The sequence below is a fragment of the Achroia grisella genome, unplaced genomic scaffold, assembly GCF_030625045.1.
Source record: "Achroia grisella isolate CSIRO2021 unplaced genomic scaffold, CSIRO_AGI_Agris_v1 utg109, whole genome shotgun sequence".
Lineage (NCBI taxonomy): Eukaryota > Metazoa > Arthropoda > Insecta > Lepidoptera > Pyralidae > Achroia > Achroia grisella.
This window is the reverse complement of record NW_026712573.1, coordinates 8,737,884-8,757,255: the sequence shown is the minus strand read 5'-3', so window position 1 is coordinate 8,757,255 and position 19,372 is coordinate 8,737,884. Positions and strand designations below refer to the sequence as shown.

Here is a 19,372-nt window from a genome sequence, read left to right as displayed (position 1 = left end):
GTAATTTTAAAATCTTTCACTCCTTAGGTATATTACTTAGAAAACCCCAGACGGTAGGTATTTGGAGGACTGGTACATATACGAATTTAGTTGTTCAATACATACCATTTGAAATTTTAACATTTTATTTTTCTGTGCCATATATTTATGAACAGATACCAAACCAAACAATCAAATTATGAGTGGTAAAATAAAAAAAAATATGACTATTCAAAAGTGCTAATGTTGTAATAAAGATTATTTCTATTTCTATACAAGCAAGCATCGTGAATATAAATATTTGTATCATGCTAGAGTTGTATCGTACCCCCGACCATCGAAAGTAAAGTAGTATGTTAAACTGTTAGACTATCGAGTCCTTTATGAACATTATGTACAAATGTATATATATTATATTCGTCATAGATTTATTTATTTATGTAGTAGTTGAAGATTATGTGGCCATGTGAACATTTAAGAGACTTCATAATTTTTATTATTACCTCAGAAATAAGCTAAAATATCGAGTCATAGAAAATATAATTAAATTACATAAGAACGTCCCCAAAAAAGAAATAAATTGGATGCAATTTGAATTAATTTACATGGAACCAATTTATTATATTATACAATTTATACTTACGTTTACTGTATTTCGTTGCATAAGTAGGTACCTACTTATCGTGGGATTTGTCTGTTTTACCTTAATAATAACCTTTAATTTGATAATTTGCTTCGTTTAAAATGTAATTTATAACATCAACTGCTGTATGCGCCCTTGACCAAAGTACATACCAATTATTTGTCCATTACTAAAACTACAAAATTGTTAGTTGGTAGTCTATAATTTTACCATAACTTCAACTTTTAGTGTTTGATAAGTAAATATAGATTGTTTCTTAAGAAAGAAAGTGCACTGTCACGACTGTTATTGTGGATGGGGTAGTCAGTGTTGTTATCAGTGGTCGACCTTCTGATTAAATAAACATTTGCCATGCACAAATACACACTTTGTTGTATATATTTGAAACCAACGTCGCAGAGAGTCGAGCTTACCGTCTCTTGATTTAATTTTTGATTTTGTTATCGGTGTTTCCTTCATTCAGAACACATAAAATGTCTCACAAAGCGTTTTTATTTTCGTTTCATCCTCATAAGTAGGCCTGCGACGCATAGAATGAATTAAACTTATGGATAAATATAAATAAATAATCCTGGATAATTAACACAGCGCCATCTAGTACCACGGTAGGTAGCGCTTGAATTATGGGTACTAGACAACTGATATAAATACTTCGATATATGTTGTAAATACATACTATTACATAGTAATACACATAGAAACCACCTAGACTAATACAAAATCAGATCCTAGATCATACTCATGAATACAAATGTTTGCAGGCGAGACATTAAACCCGCGACCAACGAAAGTAAAGCAGTGCTAAACCGCTAGACCACCGAGGCTGTTATTATACAACCGCTTTGTTTATTTCAAATTTATAATTTTGATAGATTCCTTTTAGATTTCGAACCTATAAAGGCAAACTCTTAGAACATACTTACTACTTATTTGCTCAGTAGATTCGATTAGGAGTTTGACGGAAAATCGATCAGTTGTGCATGGATTGCGTTACGTAGCATTTATTAAGCGCCTGGCGTTGAGCCATACTATTTACTTTTTTTACCTATGATAATATAATGGTTCACCCGCCTGCGCTATTGGTTTATGCTGGCGAGGCACCAGTGGTGGATAAAATGAGCATGAGGTCAGGTCAATCGGCCCAACGTACAAATTAACAAGGAATTTATTACGATGGTTTCCGGGGGGTAATGCGTGGAGGTTAACCTGAATTGGTACATTGCTAGCCCATCGCTAGCAATGTACCAATTCAGGTTAGTTAGCTCACATTGCTAACGATCCATAACCCTACACCATACTATATTTTAATATTACTTACTAATACAATTAATATTGTATGTAGTCAACTTTACAAAACATAACGAGGTTTCGCTACTTAGTTACAAAACTGTTTTATTATTTATACAATAATGAAACAGCGCTTCGCTTCATACCTACAAATTACAGAGCATGGGACAATACAATGTCATATATCGTAATTATTTGATGAGTTATTGTTAAGGGTTACCGTTAACTACAATGTAGGCCCAATTAATTATCTGACAACTATGTACCACATTGTAAGATAGAAGTAAAAAAAACTATGGCGACATAGGATCCATAAACATGTATATGATACTAAATTACCCTTTAAATCCAAATTACGAAAACATCTTTCCAATGATTTTTGTAAATAAATTTACAACATTAATGTATTGTCAAAATTATCTCCCGCTTTTACAGGACCATTCATTGTAGATTTGTATATAGTATGTAAGTATTTCATTTGTGTATAAATATTATATGTATATGTGTTGTTTTTTATATATTAGGTATTTATATTTAACCATTTATATATTTATTCGGATATATATATTTGAATTTATTTATTTTATTTTATTTATACCTACCTCCTTTTATCGTTGTACCGCCCACTAATCTTTGTATATCTGTATGCCCTATGGTCGACTATAAGAAAATGGCTTATGGTGTGTGTGAGGACCTCACACACACCATAAGCCATTTATATGCACCTATATTTTTGTATATATATTGAAGTTTTAATAAATAAATAATAACAATTAAAACAAAGAATTAACCATTGCCATAAATGCACTTCAATATCAAGGTTTATGCAGTCGGTCTGTATACTGTGTTAGTTCCCAATGAATTTCGGTCTTTATTCATTTATCTTCTTCTCTGCTAGGATATAACGTTAACTTTAATTATTTTGACGCCTTAGGTAGATAATTGATTTAGCACAGCGCCATATTTCCGATAGTCGCGGGTATGATTCTCATATAAAGTATTTTTTAATGACTGTGATTGTTGCTAACCTTAACCAAGGATTTTATTGTTTACGGATATTATGTATGTATTTAAAAAAATATCTGCCTTTAGTAGCTATAGTAGAAGCTCTGCTTAGTTTGAGACTAGATGGCTTTGTATGAATTATTCTCGGTCATTATTTCGTTATTATGGATAAAAAAATGTTTTGCAGTCAAAATAGTGTATGTCCGATATGATTGTGATTTAATTAGGTATGTCCTGTGACATATAATTATTTGCAGCTTTTCCGTTATTAAATTAACTATAAGCGTGGTGAACCCATAATCTAGTAATTATTTTATGCTTAGGTATACCTTAAGTATAAAATAATTACTAGGTTATAGGTTACAAATAAGTTGATAATAATGAGGTAACTGTCTGTGGGAAAGCGAAGTGTATGAATTTTATATTTAAAGTCTGCTATAAATTGCATAACAATATATCTAATTTATTTAAAGTATAAAAAATATCAAGATTGCTATTTCTTTTTTTCGAGCGATGGCGCCTCTGAAAATCAGTGCTGCACAGACACGCTGCAGCACCAGCTAAGTGTAGGCCTCTTTAGCTCAAAGCGCTATATTCGCTTTTAATTCATCTATATTTTGTCACTCTGTACTATGCTATGCTGAATAAATGATTATTATTATTAATTTATTACCTGTACCAATGGTTTTGTACCTCTTTCTCTCATTTAGCTTAGTAGGTATATAAGATGTGGTTATAATGAAGGATGAGACAAGGCAGTAAAATTACAGTGTGTGTATGCAGGCTGGACATCGTACTTATCTGGAATTAGAACACATGACTCTACCACGGCCATAACATGACGACGTTATGACTATAATGCTATTCATGTATGTATCTATATATAAAGAACGCACACTGGGTTGAAAATGAAAAAAATTTCTTCATTTATTTCAAATAGCATTAGGTAATTAAAAATGAATTAATGAGCGTAACGTGCTTTATCGATTAACATAGTTACTTAAACGATATTTAAAATAAAAATGCTATGTCCCTTAGGTACCATCATATGGCCTATATGATGGTACCTATTGTATGATGGTCATCATGCTTGGAATAATTACATAAACATTTTGTTAGATTAGAGTTTATTTTTATAATAAGTTAAAGATTAGATAGTTTGCTGTAAATAATTAGTGTAGTACAACACTGTGGTATAATAAATAATAAATGTAGTAGTTATAATACAATAAAAATAGTTATATTAATTATACATATTACGAAATGTAACTGATCGCTGTCTGTATATAAAAAATATGTAAGAAAAACTATTACTCTGTCAATAATATAATTGTTATAATCTTCATGAGTTTGATTGTACGTTTGTTCGCGTTATTCTAACAATCAGAAACGGCTTAATAATAATTGTAGTAAGGATCACTTTTTTCTCTGCAACAAAAGTTAGTCAATCATGTAACGAGAACGAATAAAATGGTGTCAAAGTATCAGTTTCGAATGTTTTTTTAGAGAAAAATTTAGATATTTAACTTATTATCAATAACAATACTTAGATGTGTCGTCTTTAGAGATTGTTTTATTCTAATCGATTTACAAAAAAACATACAAAGTCATGGTCTCCGCCAGTCATTTTAATATAAATTAATTACTAATATTACTCATTCTAATTATAAATTATCCGATTAATAATACAACGTAATATTTTTATAGCGCCTATTTATCATAATGATAAAGATTAGTTAAATCTTTACTTGATTAATGATTACCAATATCTATATGATACCTGAGAAGTGTCACAAATCCTATGAGTGACTATGACGATCAATATATTTTAAATTACTTTAGTTTTGGCGCGCAATTACTAAGTCTTGTTAACACTAGGATGAAGAAATTTAAAAGTAGACTAGACTGTACGGTCTAAGGATCTTTGCCAGTTCCATCATTAAAAAGGAGATGGACGAATATGGGATAAAAATTAACACTTGCTGACTGTGTCCTTTTTATTTTTTTATAATGAATAAGTAAATTAATTATAAATAAAACTATTTATATTTTTTAGAGTAATTTAGCAGGTGTTAAATTGATTAAGTATAAGAAAAAAAAATATTTTAAATTTTATTTGTACGACTAGAATGATCAGACCAGCTATATGTAAAGTAAACAAAAGAGTAGAGGCAGTACAGTATTTTTATATAAGGTTAATCTTGTATGTAGTTAGTATTAATTAAAGTTACTTACGTAACATTAAAAAAACTTTAACATTATTTATCGAACGATAAACGCAATAAATAAGAACTTCTAGCATAGGCAAAGTTATCAGTTAATGCCACCACGTTATCAGGGCACCACTTCATAATAAGATAATCAAATCAAAAGATATAGATATAAATCTCTTTGCCATATAAATATTAGCTATCAAGTATGGTACCTAGTGTTCTATTCTTATAAATATAGACAGTTGAACTAAAAGAAAAATTCTTTAGTTTTAATTGAAACATATTTTATATAAAAATATCTTACATTAAGCTGCAAAACTGATTGACAGCCCGTTTACAGCGAAGTGATTCAGCTTCCTTAATATATATATGTATATCTTAAGTATACAGATGGCAGTAGCTATCTATTACTTACAATGTAGGTAGTTGTTATTGTTTAATTTCAGTCATATAAAACTTGCCCCATCTTTCATATGATTTTATAGAGGGTTCTATACTTTATTTTACGTTTATCGAGATAGACTTTTTAGACAATTCAGTCCTAGCACAAATAACATTATATCTATTACGTAGACCTATGCAGTACACGCCTATTTTAAGAAAAATGATTACTCTTCAATTTCTCCGACACTGGCGCTACTTTGATGCTTCCTCTGATGTCTTTATCTTCCTTGTACTCTGATAAATGTTCGTGAGCATCAGAAAAAGAAAAAGTGTCAGATCTAAAACTAAGTAACTGGCCTCTAACCTTACACGCTTCCATTTAATTGTAACTATTTTACTTAATACTTTCCTTGCGCATATACATATATTTATCCAATACTCAGTTTATGATTATAAGATTTAGTAATAAAAAAAGTTGCAAAACACTTTTAAAAGTGAATATTATATAAATAATAAGTACATTAATACAACAAGTACAACTTTAATAAAACATTAATAATTATGTAATATGGATACAAAGGTAAAGTATTCGACATTGGCATTTGTACAATTGTAGATCATTTGACATACATAGATAGATACTCGGTTTTAAAGTCCAAAGTAGTCTCAACGCAAAATTAATAAATAGTAGAGCTGCAAATGCTACGTACCGTGTACAAAGAAAATAGTACGGCACCTGTAACGAAACACATTTTAGTTACTTTGGAATTTTACTAGTTAATGTAGTTGCTTGATGACTGTAGTTGCTTAGGTGCCTACTTTAGGTGCATAGTGATACCTAATATATATGTAGAGAGTTTGATAGTGGTTACATAATAAATATAGTCACTAAAAAGAGACATACAGTGCAGTGTAAAAAATAATACCAAATATTTAGGACCTAGAAAATAAGATTTAAACGAAAATAATGATGACCTGAAAAATATTGCGAATTGACTTCGCAACAAGTACAAAAGTAACTAGTAAGAAAACGATACTGTTGTAACGAGTGATTTGTTACCTTTACAGCTCTAAATGAGTATGTATAAGTATAGGTACAACTGCTCTCCGCAGCTTAGGTATTATCATTATACGATGATATCTGTTGGGAGATATCAAATAATCCTATAAAGATAGAGTTACATTTTGTGCACTTTTCTTAGGTTTCTATACTCCTTATTAAATATCGAACTCTTCATGATGGAAGTTTCGTGATGTCTGACAATCAATATCAATCTTTAATATTTATAAATTTATATTACCTGAGACATTGCTAAAATTGTAAAGACAGAACAAACTTATTAAACTATTATAGATAAAATTATTTTTCATAATAAAAAAGTATGTGGAAACCTGAAAAATATGAAGTTGATGTTTTTTACATGTTTAGTTCGTAACCGGAACCATTATAAATGGCTCTTAAAATATTTTTTTTTATAAATTGTCAAATAACACTTTACAGATATTGTAAAGCTTTTACAATATCTGTAAAGTTCTATTTGACAATTTATAAAAAAAGAAAATATAATAGAATACACGTCTGATTTATCCGATCTTTCATTTTGGTTGATTACCTAGTCCGAAATTATAAATTGCAATGGCCAGAGATGAAAGGTTATTTTAGTGACTTTACATAATAACTATATTTATTTATTATATTTCTTATTGTTTATATTGCTCTAAAGGTAACAAACTATTTTTTGAATATATATTTCAATCAGTTACCTAATATTATCTGCATGGTTTAGGACACTGACTAGCAAAATATTGCCACGCACTGGAAACCCACAGTAAACATTATTTTATATAGTCGAGAAACGTTATTTTGTGAAAGTCGCACTTAGGTAAAATTTAGACTTTATGGCTGCTTTAAACCTATATTTCTTTATTATTGCGAATACGCCACGCCATAGTACCTATAGATATACAATATAGATACAAATACAGTATAGAAATGGCAATATTTGCCAGTATGACCATCTATATATTGTTTGTGTCACATATTTTATTGTTTATGTAGTTTCTGGCGTCTAACGTAGGTACAGATACATGCGTTTCAGGAGTCAGTGTGCCTTCCAAATTATTTAGTTTGTTTTGTAGTGAGGGGTATGGTTGTTATGTGTCCTTATATATGGGTTAAACAGAAGAGCGAGCTAGACTTTGTAAAATGGTATCTGCGTTAATACCTCAGCCTCACCTATTTCGGCCGCCAAGCAGTTTGCTTTGTAATCTGTGTTTCCTTGTAGGGTCAGATTAGACAGTGTCATTAGAGCATAAGAAGTACGGTATCTTCGCCCTCTAGAATCGCAACATGTCTCATGACAACGTGTTATCCATGTTGCTGCACTTGTTGATGTGTATAGACAACGGTTACCGCTTACCTACCGTTTAAGATCACATGGGACATCAAAATTTGCAATTCCAATTAAATATTAATGTAAAATCAGGTAATTAAGGGTAAGTTTACTTTAATTAGTTTTAATACACCTGTCCTTAGTTTAAGGCCAGTCTAAGCTGCTCCATTACAACCGGGTACCTAGACGGGCCTTTAAATCAGCTGCTTGACAGCAGGTTTTTACTATACTTGAATATCTTTGTCGGTACTCAAATTACTACGTATATCGTCACGTACATACTTGAAATCATGTACTATACATAGTTAAGTGTATGTTTGTAAACTTAAACTGTCAAAAAGTGATAAATGTAACAAATATTTTCTCATAGGTAGACATATTATATAAAACAAACAATAAGAAGACTCTTATACCTAGAGTGTAAAAAGACTGATAGGGTAAGTGTGTAAATAATGACAATAAAAGCCAATACCTACCTAATAGCACAGATAACATAATATTACATCTAATAGTTACCCGAAAGAGGCAATACTCTAAATGGATCTATCATTTAATTTAGATCCTAAAAAATATTGTTATTTCATTAAAAATTAATTAATAGTCTTTTTTTATACATTAATTTGTTGCAGTGTATATTCAATAGAACAAAAAATAACGCATACGAATACACCAAGTAGTAATCAAAAAGTCAATGAACGTGTTTTTCGGCATGTCATAACATTTGGATACTGATAGTTATAAATTAGCTAGTATTCATTAAGCAGTGAAATTGTGAACAATTGTTTAAAATAAAAGTTATTATAACAACAAAGAATTTCATAATATTTATATTAGTGTATTTGTAATTAGTTATTTTAAGCTGTCCTAATCGTAGTTCTGATCAATATAACCATACTCATTATCGGCGGATTGTTTTTACAAATAAATATAAATAGTAATCTACAATAAATCTACAAAATAGAAAAATAAACAAAACAATAAATCATATATCTTATAAAAAGAAACATAAATAAATCTTACTAATTATTTCTTGGAATATAAATTCCTGGCATCCTTATAGACTTCTCCATAAGGCAAATTCCGAGACAAGTAAATACTTTATTTACATAATGTTTATTATTATATCTAATTTATTCATATGTGATCAAAGAGATTTCAAAAAAAATACATTCGTCTATTGCCATTGCCCGCTCGTTTTGAAGGTTCATTCCGCCGACTTTTTCATAACTTAATCTGCAAATAAAATAAAACCTTCACACCAACAATATTAAAACTTATGTTACTTAATTTTGCGTAGGTGATGTGATAGGGTGGTAGGTCATAAGTGAAAAATAAAACAGATCTGTTTATACGAAGGAAAGTAAAATTGTATTTTTTTTTAAACCAATCGGAATAAAATAGACGCTATAATATAAGTAAAACATCACCCAAACTCCCTTAACTCCTTCAGACAAAAGTCGTATCCGTCAGGCAGGAGTTGACCATCAGCCGCTCCATTTCCTTTTGGAGTGCTTTAAATCTGCACTCGCCGTCAGGTGAAGCTATAAATGCCAGCTGTGGCCAACAGCATTAGAGTAGTCCGAAAAAAATCGGTTGAATCATTTCTGAGATTCGCACGCACAAACGCAGTAATAGACAAAAATGTTAAAAATATTACATAATTTTTGGATCAGTCCCTGATTTTTCTTCCGTATGTTTTTAATATAAGTAGGTACTTTATGTATGAATCTACTGAAACAGTGAACAAATAAATACCTACTATGATATCAATTTCTTATTACAGAATGAGTTTGCAAAATGTTATCGATAGATTTATATTGGTAGATTGTGAGTACAAGGGGATTATATAAAATGTATAGGTAAAATTAACATATGTATTATCTTTTCATTTTCAATTCTGTGTCTTAAAACAAAATCGTTTACTTCAGAAATGTGTTAAATTTGTGGAAGAGAATTTAATTCTATTTATGAGTGGGAATAGTGGCTGTAAATGTAATCCATTATACAATAAAAATTGAATTCTTTCTAAAATACACCCACTTTAAATGTATGAGTATGCAAATATGTTTAGATGTTTCATAGATACATCATTACAGTTGGACGGCTGAAAAGATTTTTTCGGTAGACATAAATCTTCTAGAATACATAATTTCTAATTCATTAAATAATAGAAAATTACAATCTAAATTGTTAAATACATATTTTAATTCGTAATAATTTGTCCTTTTAATATATGTTCTATAATGATTGTCATCATAGTCCATCTCGTATATTGTAATATTTTTTCAGATCTTTAGCTGTAAAACCTAAAATTTTGATAACTAAAGCGTGAAACTGGCACGCAAAAATTATAGCTGTGTAGAATCCTTTTTATACAGAAAGAAAAAAAAAATAAACGTACAATACAATAGTAAGTTTAAATTTAGAAAGTGACAAAATCTTCAAAACTAAAATCAGTAGATAAACTTATCAGTTTGTTCAAAGACTAAAGACCACACCTGCGCGTTTACCGTGAGCAATAAAAATATATTACGTAAACAATTTAGTCACCAATCAATTTAAAGATAAATTAACGCTTAGCGCCTTGATATTTATTACGATAATTTAAAATTTATACAAAAAAATGAGGCAAATATAGGTTTTAATTCCTGAAGTTTCTAGTAGCAATTAGCGAGTAGTGTATTTGCATTTACCAAAATTCTAAAACTATTTCTATGTATTCTAATAGATTTTATTTTTAGAAAGTAGTACCTAATTCCAAAAAACGTCCGGTTAACGAATTATTTATTTCGTGCTATCTGTCCATAGAAAATAAAATGCAAGGCACTGAAAAAGTAGCATTTTTTTAATACAAAATACGAGCAGAATTACTAGAAAAAAATATATTGCAAATATGAAACTGCATTTATTTCATTCTATATGCATGAGAATCTAAGATAAAAGTAAGCTTACAGTGTCAGTTTGTATATTCATACGAGTATACTGTACTTTTTTCTGTCTGTATGTCCTTGCTAATATCTGAAACAGCTGGATTGATTTTGACGGAGCTTTCACTCACAGATAGCAAATGTTATAAGGAGTAATATAGTTTTTATTTCAGAAATTTTATTTATTTTAATATGAAAAATAATCTATGTGAACGAAGTTGCAGGAAACAGATAGTTAAGTATATAACACAATATAAACTCGTTTACAGGCTTCCTAATTTGGTCAAAATGCATTCTCACAAATACAATTTTTCATCTTATAAATTGGTGTACGTATATTGTGGAAAATTTCATAATACTTCGATGCATTTGCAGGAAATGATAAAATTATATTTATATTTATCATATAATGTATAAAGATTAGATTACTCAAATCTCTTAGAAGTGGTTTTGACACACTGACTCAGCTTCCCGTGTAGACTTCGATTCCCGTACGAGGTCGACTTTCATATAGATATCTATAAAATTTAATCAAAATCGTCATAGCAGTGTTTTATGCGAGTATTGTGTAGACACATTATGACTAATTTGTGTCTTAATAGACATTATCTTTATTGCTACTTACCAATAATAGTCCTGATCAATTATTATAACTTAAAAGTAAGGTTGATAAATAAATCTGATCATGCATACTGATAATAAAATGCGGTCAAGTGATGATACAGAGTTTTTGGTTGATAAAAAAAATATCGTCATTGGTTTAAAGTTAATTTTATAAAAAAAAGTTTTATTGAAGCATTAATATTATTTGTAATATTTAATCATACACTTATTCGACAGCTCAAAAAAAATGTTTACGAGTCAAAATTTTTTAATTTAATTATCGAGTTTTCGACAACTGTTAACTACACATACACTTAAATATTAGTAAATATAAATTGTTTTAAATATAATATTTTTAATATAATTGTTCTAACAGACATACAAAATTAACAATTTATTATATATTATTATATAGGATTTGGAAAACCAAAGAAAGTTTAACCCCAAACTGTACTTTATAAAATAAAGATGTTGAACTGATTCCAATGATTTTCCATTACCATAACCAGTATTCAAAAAGGATAAGGTCGGTACCTTATACTTTTCAAAATAATCTACTGCAAACTACAATATCAGCAACAAAATTACACTTTACATTTACTATATTTTTTATCACTGGTAATCAACAGAACTAAAGGCTGAGGTCCGAAAATTAATATTAATAGAAATATACCACCAACCACAAACCACCTTTAGACTTGACTGTATAGTTCTGTAATGACATTGCTTGGTTGAGATAGTAAAATTTAATAGGTATTAAGTAATTATTATATGCAATTCTGTGAGATGATCCTGATTATCGTAAAATGGCCTTTAAATGAAGGTGGCGGTTTATCGTCGACTTATTTATAATTTACAACACTTTTAAGCGATAATGCAATAATAAAATTAAAGCTAAGCATTAGGGGCCAAAATTGCATTTGTACGTCGAACAGTCATAAGATAATATGATATGCTACCTAGCTACAACTTATTGTAGTGACAACTTGTAAGATAAGTAAAAATTTATCATTATCTTATGATTAGGCGGTAGGTATAAAAGAGCGTAAGGTACGCACGCTTTTTGCATTATCGTATTTTTATTTCTTGTGAGTGTAACATATATATTAATATCAACCAAAATGGCTTTTTTGGGAAAGCAGTACAAATACGAAAGCGAAGAGAACTTCGAGGCATTTCTGAATGCCATCGGTATGTTTTATGTTATGTATTTATAAGTCAACCATAATGCAACAGATACAATTTCCCTAGAAATCCGACATGGACAATTACACAAATTTAATTAGGTTTGGTTCAACAGTCTACGAAAATTGGTCTTTAATAAGACTCCATTATTTCAGTAGTCAAAATAAAAATTAGCCTTAGCTTTAATTTTAATTTTTTTTTAATAATTCTTGGACAATTCAGTATATAATCAATAAATTAATATTTAGTAAGTTAATAGGAAAACTCGCATCTCTTGATTTTTAAATAAATATTAGTAACATAATATAAAAAGTATGTATTTGCATATACCATTAAAAACTCATCTGTGGTTATAATTAAGTTAAATTTACTATTTTTTGTGTCCTATATAAAATATATTAATTAGGTACCTTTTGAACATAACGTGGTAGCTATGTATTAATTCATTAGACAGTAGAGTTAAAGACCCATAACTACCGTATATCGCCTACCGATTCTCTCTGCAATCCCGAAAATATATTGATATTAATACTAATACCTATGTAAGGCGCCTAATTACAATTTCGTTTTGGACATATAAAATTACTAGAAATAGTCATTCCTAAATATAAAAATCTTATTAATTTGGCAACATTTACTGAAAAACAAGTTTGTTTGTTTAGACATTCCAGCAGAAGACAAAGCCAAAGCTGCTTTGTACAGACCCACACAGCTTTTAGAAAAGGACGGTGACACCTACAAATACACAACAATTATTCCCCAGAGGACTAAGACCGTCACTTTCCAATCTGGTGTAGAATTCGACTATGAGATCAAGGAAGGCATTACCGTAAGTTAAACAATATACAGAAATTAACTAATGATATAAATAAACTAATTTAATTGCCAATATTAATATTTACGACAATAAAGACGTCTGCTAATTTTCGTTTTATCCAATTCTTACTTTTCTCGATGGAAAGGGTGACACCGGAATTACAGAGTACGGATATATAATAACTTATTCTTCGGGAATGGCAATGTATGGAACTGTGCAGTATCTGGCTGCTCTTCATCTGTTCTTCTTCTGTTGGTTTAAAAAAAATTCCAAGAAATTCTTCGTTAAATATCACCAATAGCTTGTTTGGTGTTTAATTTCATAATAAAATTCTATTATAATTACTTTAAAAGTACCAGGGTCTTAATTATGTAACACTCACATTGTTTCAAAATTAAGGCACCTACAATTCCTATTGGAAATAGGTTCAGTAGCAATTGCGAACTATCTGCAGAAATCATATGGTTTTAAAGAAAATCGCAAACGTATCGATTGTAATATTACATATATATAATATATACCGCAAAACATTAATTCTCTGCACGACCTATGGTAGACTGGTAGAACGTTCCGCATGGTGTTAAGTCCGCCAAATGTACTTTACAATTATATATTTTGTATTACTCAATACAAAATACGTATCGTAAAGTACATTTGGCGGATTTACACTTAACACAGCATTGAAGAAATAAAAAAATATATACATAATTAAGCCCCAATAGATTCATATTGTTTATTCGGTTTGCTTCAGGATCATGTTGTAGTTAATGTATTTAATTTCTATTTATACACTGTTTCAGATTAAGAGTCTCTTCACTGTTGATGGCAACACAGTGACCCAAGTATTCACCGACCCTAAAGGAAGATCCGCCACATTCAAGAGAGAGTACAATGGCGACAAATTGAAAGTTGTAAGTGTTTCTCTCTATATTATACACTTGACAGTCATAGTCGGTACACTAGTTTAGTATACCATCTTACTTCCAATGGACGAAGGTTTGATACAAACATTTGTATTCATGAATACTTACGGTTCTTTGTATTGGTTACAAAAATTGGTATATATACATAAATGTTTCTAATACTTATTTAGAATCCATGGTAATATATCTGATGAGTTTGAAGTAAGCAGCACAGATTGTACAACGACATAATTTTTAAAATACATAATGTACAGATAAAACACTTACGCCAACACAAATATTTGTATCATGCAAGAATAGTATTTGCAACTATTGGAAGTAAGGCTGTCTGCTAAACCACTAAACAACCGACGCGACGCCGTAAAATGATTATGACTGATTCGAACAAGGAAATGTAAACATTGTACAAAAAAAATCTATTACACGTTTGTATTAATCTTTCTCTGTATGTGACTTTGTAAGTTGTAAAAGACAGATCGACTTGAATAAGATTTTTTGTTTTTATCCTGACTTCATTTAATTTTAATTCTGATATGATCTTATATTTTGAATCTAGCGAGAGTATAGATAGAATTCAAATCACGTTTTCTCTTTGTTTACAGACCGTCACTACCAGCGTCTGGGATGGCGTCGCTTACCGATACTACAGTGCTTAGGAACGTAGAATTTAATTAACTAGATAAGGTTACCTACCTAAAATGTTCATATTTATTAATTTTTAAAGATTTTTATAATAAAATACCCATTTAAGTACATATTTCATAACTTTTATTATTCGTTTACTGGGTTTATACAATTTTGTATCGACTACAAAGTAGGAACCTACCGAAGTACGAAGAAAGCATTAGAACCTAATTAGACAAATTATGAGATAGGAACATACCTACTTATGTCGTAATTTATCTAATTGTATATTATCTGACAATATAAGATTTTTTATGTTACCTACTATCGGAAGTACACAGTTTAACAGACCGTCTCCCCGGAAGAAGGTGTGTGAGTTTCATACCCATTAAAAACCATTGCCAGAGTCACGAGGACACGAGGAACCACTGCGTCTCCGGCCGCGTTAGGCCTCCTGTAACACGATGTTAGGGCGATCTAATTCGCCCCACTCAATTGTCAAGAGTGTGGGTATAAGCTCACGCCTCCGGGGCCGATTGATTGAGACAATAGTCTCCCCCAAGGCGAGCACCCTGGCCCAGTGGGGGAATTGTGCACACGACTAACGGTTTACGCTGGCGGGACAACAGTGGTGGATGAGAAGATGAGCATGAGATCAAGTCACTTAGCTCGTCGTGGTAAATCAACCAGAAATTTACCACAATGGTTTCCAGGTGGGACTGCGTGAAGCTCAACCGGACATGTTAAAATATTAGGCATGATGTTATTAATACACATAACTTAGAATCCACTTCCCCCAAAGTACACAGACTATATCTACCTACCTATCTATAATACCTATGTTACTTAGCTATAGGCTAGGCATTTTTGGAAAGAACCTGAGCTAGTTTTTCGAGATAGTAAACTTAAAAACTCGATCCTCATTTCATAATCCTCTCTGGTTCCCGCCAGCCATATATCTTTAGCGCGTTGGATACACCACACCACTAAAAAGTTGTTTTTCATAATAAACAATTCAAAACTTTTTCACGGATATTTACCACGATAAATTATTAGGTCCGATATTCCGAGGTTCTTAGAAATATCAAGTACCTATATATAATGGTGATATACCTAATGTACGTAAATATATTCGACGACCTCGGTGGTCTAGCGGTTTAACTTCCTTGTTCCGATTCCTCGCACAGTACAAATATTTGTTTTCATGAGTATGAATGTTTATATTGTATTTTCTGTGTATGTATTTAAGTACAGTGGACCCCCGGTTATCCGACAAACGTTTGGCAGGGCAGTGTCGGACCATCGAATTTGTCGGATTATAGTTATATATAGTCCGGATGAAAAATTCCGGACTATAGGGGAGCCTTAGGCAGAAGAGTATCTTGTAATCCGACGAATTACAGATCCAGTGATAAGATTCTATGTTATATATGTTACATACATACTCATATGCACTCTGAAGTATATTTGTCAAAAAAATATTCAATAATAGACCATGTCGGATTACAAGGGGGGCCGGATTACCACGGGTCCACTGTATATAGAAATCTAGTAACTAAGCATAACAAGTTCTTTAGCTTGGGACTAGATGGCACTGCGTGAATTATCCGGGGTTATTACTACATCATGGTAAACATATTGTTTATATGATGTGTATCTACCACTGAATAATATTTACTGTACCCAACTATCTACACAAATACAGTTTCAATAGTAGAAAGATAACAGGAGCGATGTATACTCTAAAAATAAGTCTGCATGGACATCAGTTTCACCTAGTTCAAGCCCCATACAGCTCGCATTGTAAGATGTGTGAGATAAAACAATGAGAGATAACGTTAGGATCGTTATGCTATCTGTACCTACATGTGTTACTAGGTTTACCACTAACCGTCCGACGCGACGGGTCGTTAGCGTCTTTGCCATTCCAATTACATAAAAAACAGGCTCTTTCTCAGTTATGAATAATCTCAGGAATAAAGCAAAAAAAAGAGCACATATAACAAATAAAGTAATTTTACCATGAGGGTTCTTCTAGGAAGTGCCCTCATGGTAAACATACAACCTGGGCTTAGGCCGTCGTAGTTTCGATCCCCGTTGCAATGGGACTAGAGATATGTATAACAAAATAATAGTTATATATGAAACTACCTACATTACTATTGGTTTATTACCAATAATAAAAACAAAGCAAACTGGTAAAAAAAGAGCAATTTTGATTAGTTTAGGAACAAAATGAATATCACTGAATAAAAGAGGTAATAATTTTTAAATGTATACTATATTGATATTGGTAGATTACACAAATCTAAATGTGTATCACATATAACACATACTGGCTTATCAGGATACAGTTCTATTCTAGCAGTCATTCCACAACTACTGTTACATATGAGGTAATTATAAGCTTCTATTGGTGTGAAAGAGACAGAACAAAACATATTCAAATGTCCACTAGAGCAAGTAAAACCATCAAGTTGATCATCACAACATTGGCATATGTATTTATAATCTTTAGCTATGTCCATTGAAGCATACTCCTTAAAATTCTTATCATATTTTTTACAATAATATTTAAAATATTTTACTAAACCTGCAAATGTTTCAGCTAAGAACTCGTTTGGATACATTTTATTTTTTGAATACAATTTATATAATTTTTGCATGTAAGACTGTGCATACAACGCCATAATTTTATCTTTAATTAACTCTTCATTACATTCTGGTAAAAGATCTTTACTCAATTTCACATTCATTTGCAAAGTGTTATATATAATAACTATCACTAAATATATTTTAAGTTTATAAATATCTGTTTCAGCTTCTGCCAACAATTGTTTGAAATCTATTGTTGGCAAACTTTTGGTTTTCATACATTTGTACCGTAATAACTCTAAGTAATCCCACATGTTTGTTAAACTTTTTAATGGATTATTTAAAAGCATTTCCATTTCTGCAACACTATTTGAGTCCGCAGAAAGGATTACAATCTCAATTTTCATATGTTCTTTTCTAATTAATATTTTCCTGCTGAAAAGTCCTAAGGCACATAACACATTGTTACTAGAAAAAGAGAGACCATAAAGTTCATAATTCTCATAAGTCTCTTTTAGAGGGACAATGTCCATTTTAACATCAAGATTATTGTTAGAAATTTTAAAAGCAACCTTATAAATTTCACAATTTACGGTACCAACATAAAATATATCTGTACATTTAGTAATAACAGAAATTTTGTAGTCATTTATATTTTTAAGAAATTGTGACAATATGTTACAATCCATATCTAACAATAACACTACTAAGTGTCTGTGCTTGGTACACATGAATATTATTTTGTTGTCTATAATTGTGTGGTGAAAGTTTTTAGCAATCATTCTATCTTTATGTGTCCACAGTACATGTTTACTTAAAACTTTTACATTTTTATCCACTTTACAATTTAAGGCAACTATTTCTCCTACCATGTTTGAATAAAATAAAGTAAATGTATTATCACATCTGTCTAACCATTGAATTGTCATTATTTCACTTGATTCCATTTTTATACAACCACAGTATTCAGCATTTATTAATAAATCATTTCTTTTTATGAGCCACACCAATATATTACCATTTTTTTGGGCGCTAACAAAGTAACATGTATTATCATGATTGAGTTTTGGAGCCCAACATATAGCACTTGATACTACAGTATGAGCAGTTTGTTTTAATTCATCGAAGCATTGAGGTTTATTTGATATTATAGGAAATTCCTTACATACAAGTTCGGAGATGTCAAGTGGATTGGCCCATGTGCATCGTTGAGGAACAAACAACTGTACATTTCCTATGTTATTCAAAACAGCCAGAACACTTTTGTTATTATAACAGAGATCAATAGGCGACCAGTCAAATGCAACAATAGATACCATTTCCTGGACTATATGAGGACTATAAGGCCACAATGAGGGATCTAGTACTAATTGCGACATCTCCATATTACTCAAGCCTTTCTTGATAAAACTGTTGTTCGACAGGTAACCTGTAACAGGACTGGATTTCGAGATAGGTACTAAAAATTCCGTGCAGTCGAGATTCTTGTCTAAGCATCGCAAATTGTGTGTAAATTTGGTACAGTTTATGCCTTTATCTGTACGAACTGTTAGTACGGAATTGTGCCACATTAATATAGGTTCTTCATGCCTGGAAATCGTAATAATACGCCTTGATATCTCTTGTAAATTGTTTGCCAACATAATTACAATTACATTTAAAATTAGTGTAAACGTAATTTATCAAATATACTTTATTAATTCTTTTACTTTATTTGAATAAAAAAAAAATGAATAGTGAACAAACATATAATAACATATTATTAATTTTATTTGTCTTATAGTTTTTCTGGTC

General features: G+C 30.6%; 2 protein-coding genes across 2 annotated transcripts; one reads left to right on the top strand and one right to left on the bottom strand.

Moving 5' to 3' along the window:
- The first annotated feature begins 11,916 nt into the window (after positions 1 to 11,916).
- Positions 11,917 to 15,047, top strand: LOC131846724 (fatty acid-binding protein 1-like). Its single transcript, XM_059196107.1, has 4 exons — positions 11,917 to 12,625; positions 13,282 to 13,448; positions 14,237 to 14,347; positions 14,962 to 15,047. Exons 1-4 carry the CDS (start codon positions 12,556 to 12,558, stop codon positions 15,013 to 15,015), a joined length of 402 nt encoding a protein of 133 aa, XP_059052090.1. The 5' UTR covers positions 11,917 to 12,555; the 3' UTR covers positions 15,016 to 15,047.
- Positions 15,048 to 17,262: 2,215 nt separating this feature from the next.
- Positions 17,263 to 19,349, bottom strand: LOC131844075 (uncharacterized). Its single transcript, XM_059192853.1, has one exon. It carries the CDS (start codon positions 19,219 to 19,221, stop codon positions 17,263 to 17,265), a length of 1,959 nt encoding a protein of 652 aa, XP_059048836.1. The 5' UTR covers positions 19,222 to 19,349.
- Between the last annotated feature and the right edge of the window lie 23 nt (positions 19,350 to 19,372).

Bases quoted from the DNA above. Each gene is read 5' to 3' on its own strand.
- LOC131844075 (XM_059192853.1), bottom strand. From the start codon at position 19,221: ATGTTGGCAAACAATTTACAAGAGATATCAAGGCGTATTATTACGATT.
- LOC131846724 (XM_059196107.1), top strand. From the start codon at position 12,556: ATGGCTTTTTTGGGAAAGCAGTACAAATACGAAAGCGAAGAGAACTTC. The intron at 12,626-13,281 runs GTATGTTTTATG...TTGTTTGTTTAG, and splicing joins GGCATTTCTGAATGCCATCG to ACATTCCAGCAGAAGACAAA. The intron at 13,449-14,236 runs GTAAGTTAAACA...ACACTGTTTCAG, and splicing joins AGATCAAGGAAGGCATTACC to ATTAAGAGTCTCTTCACTGT.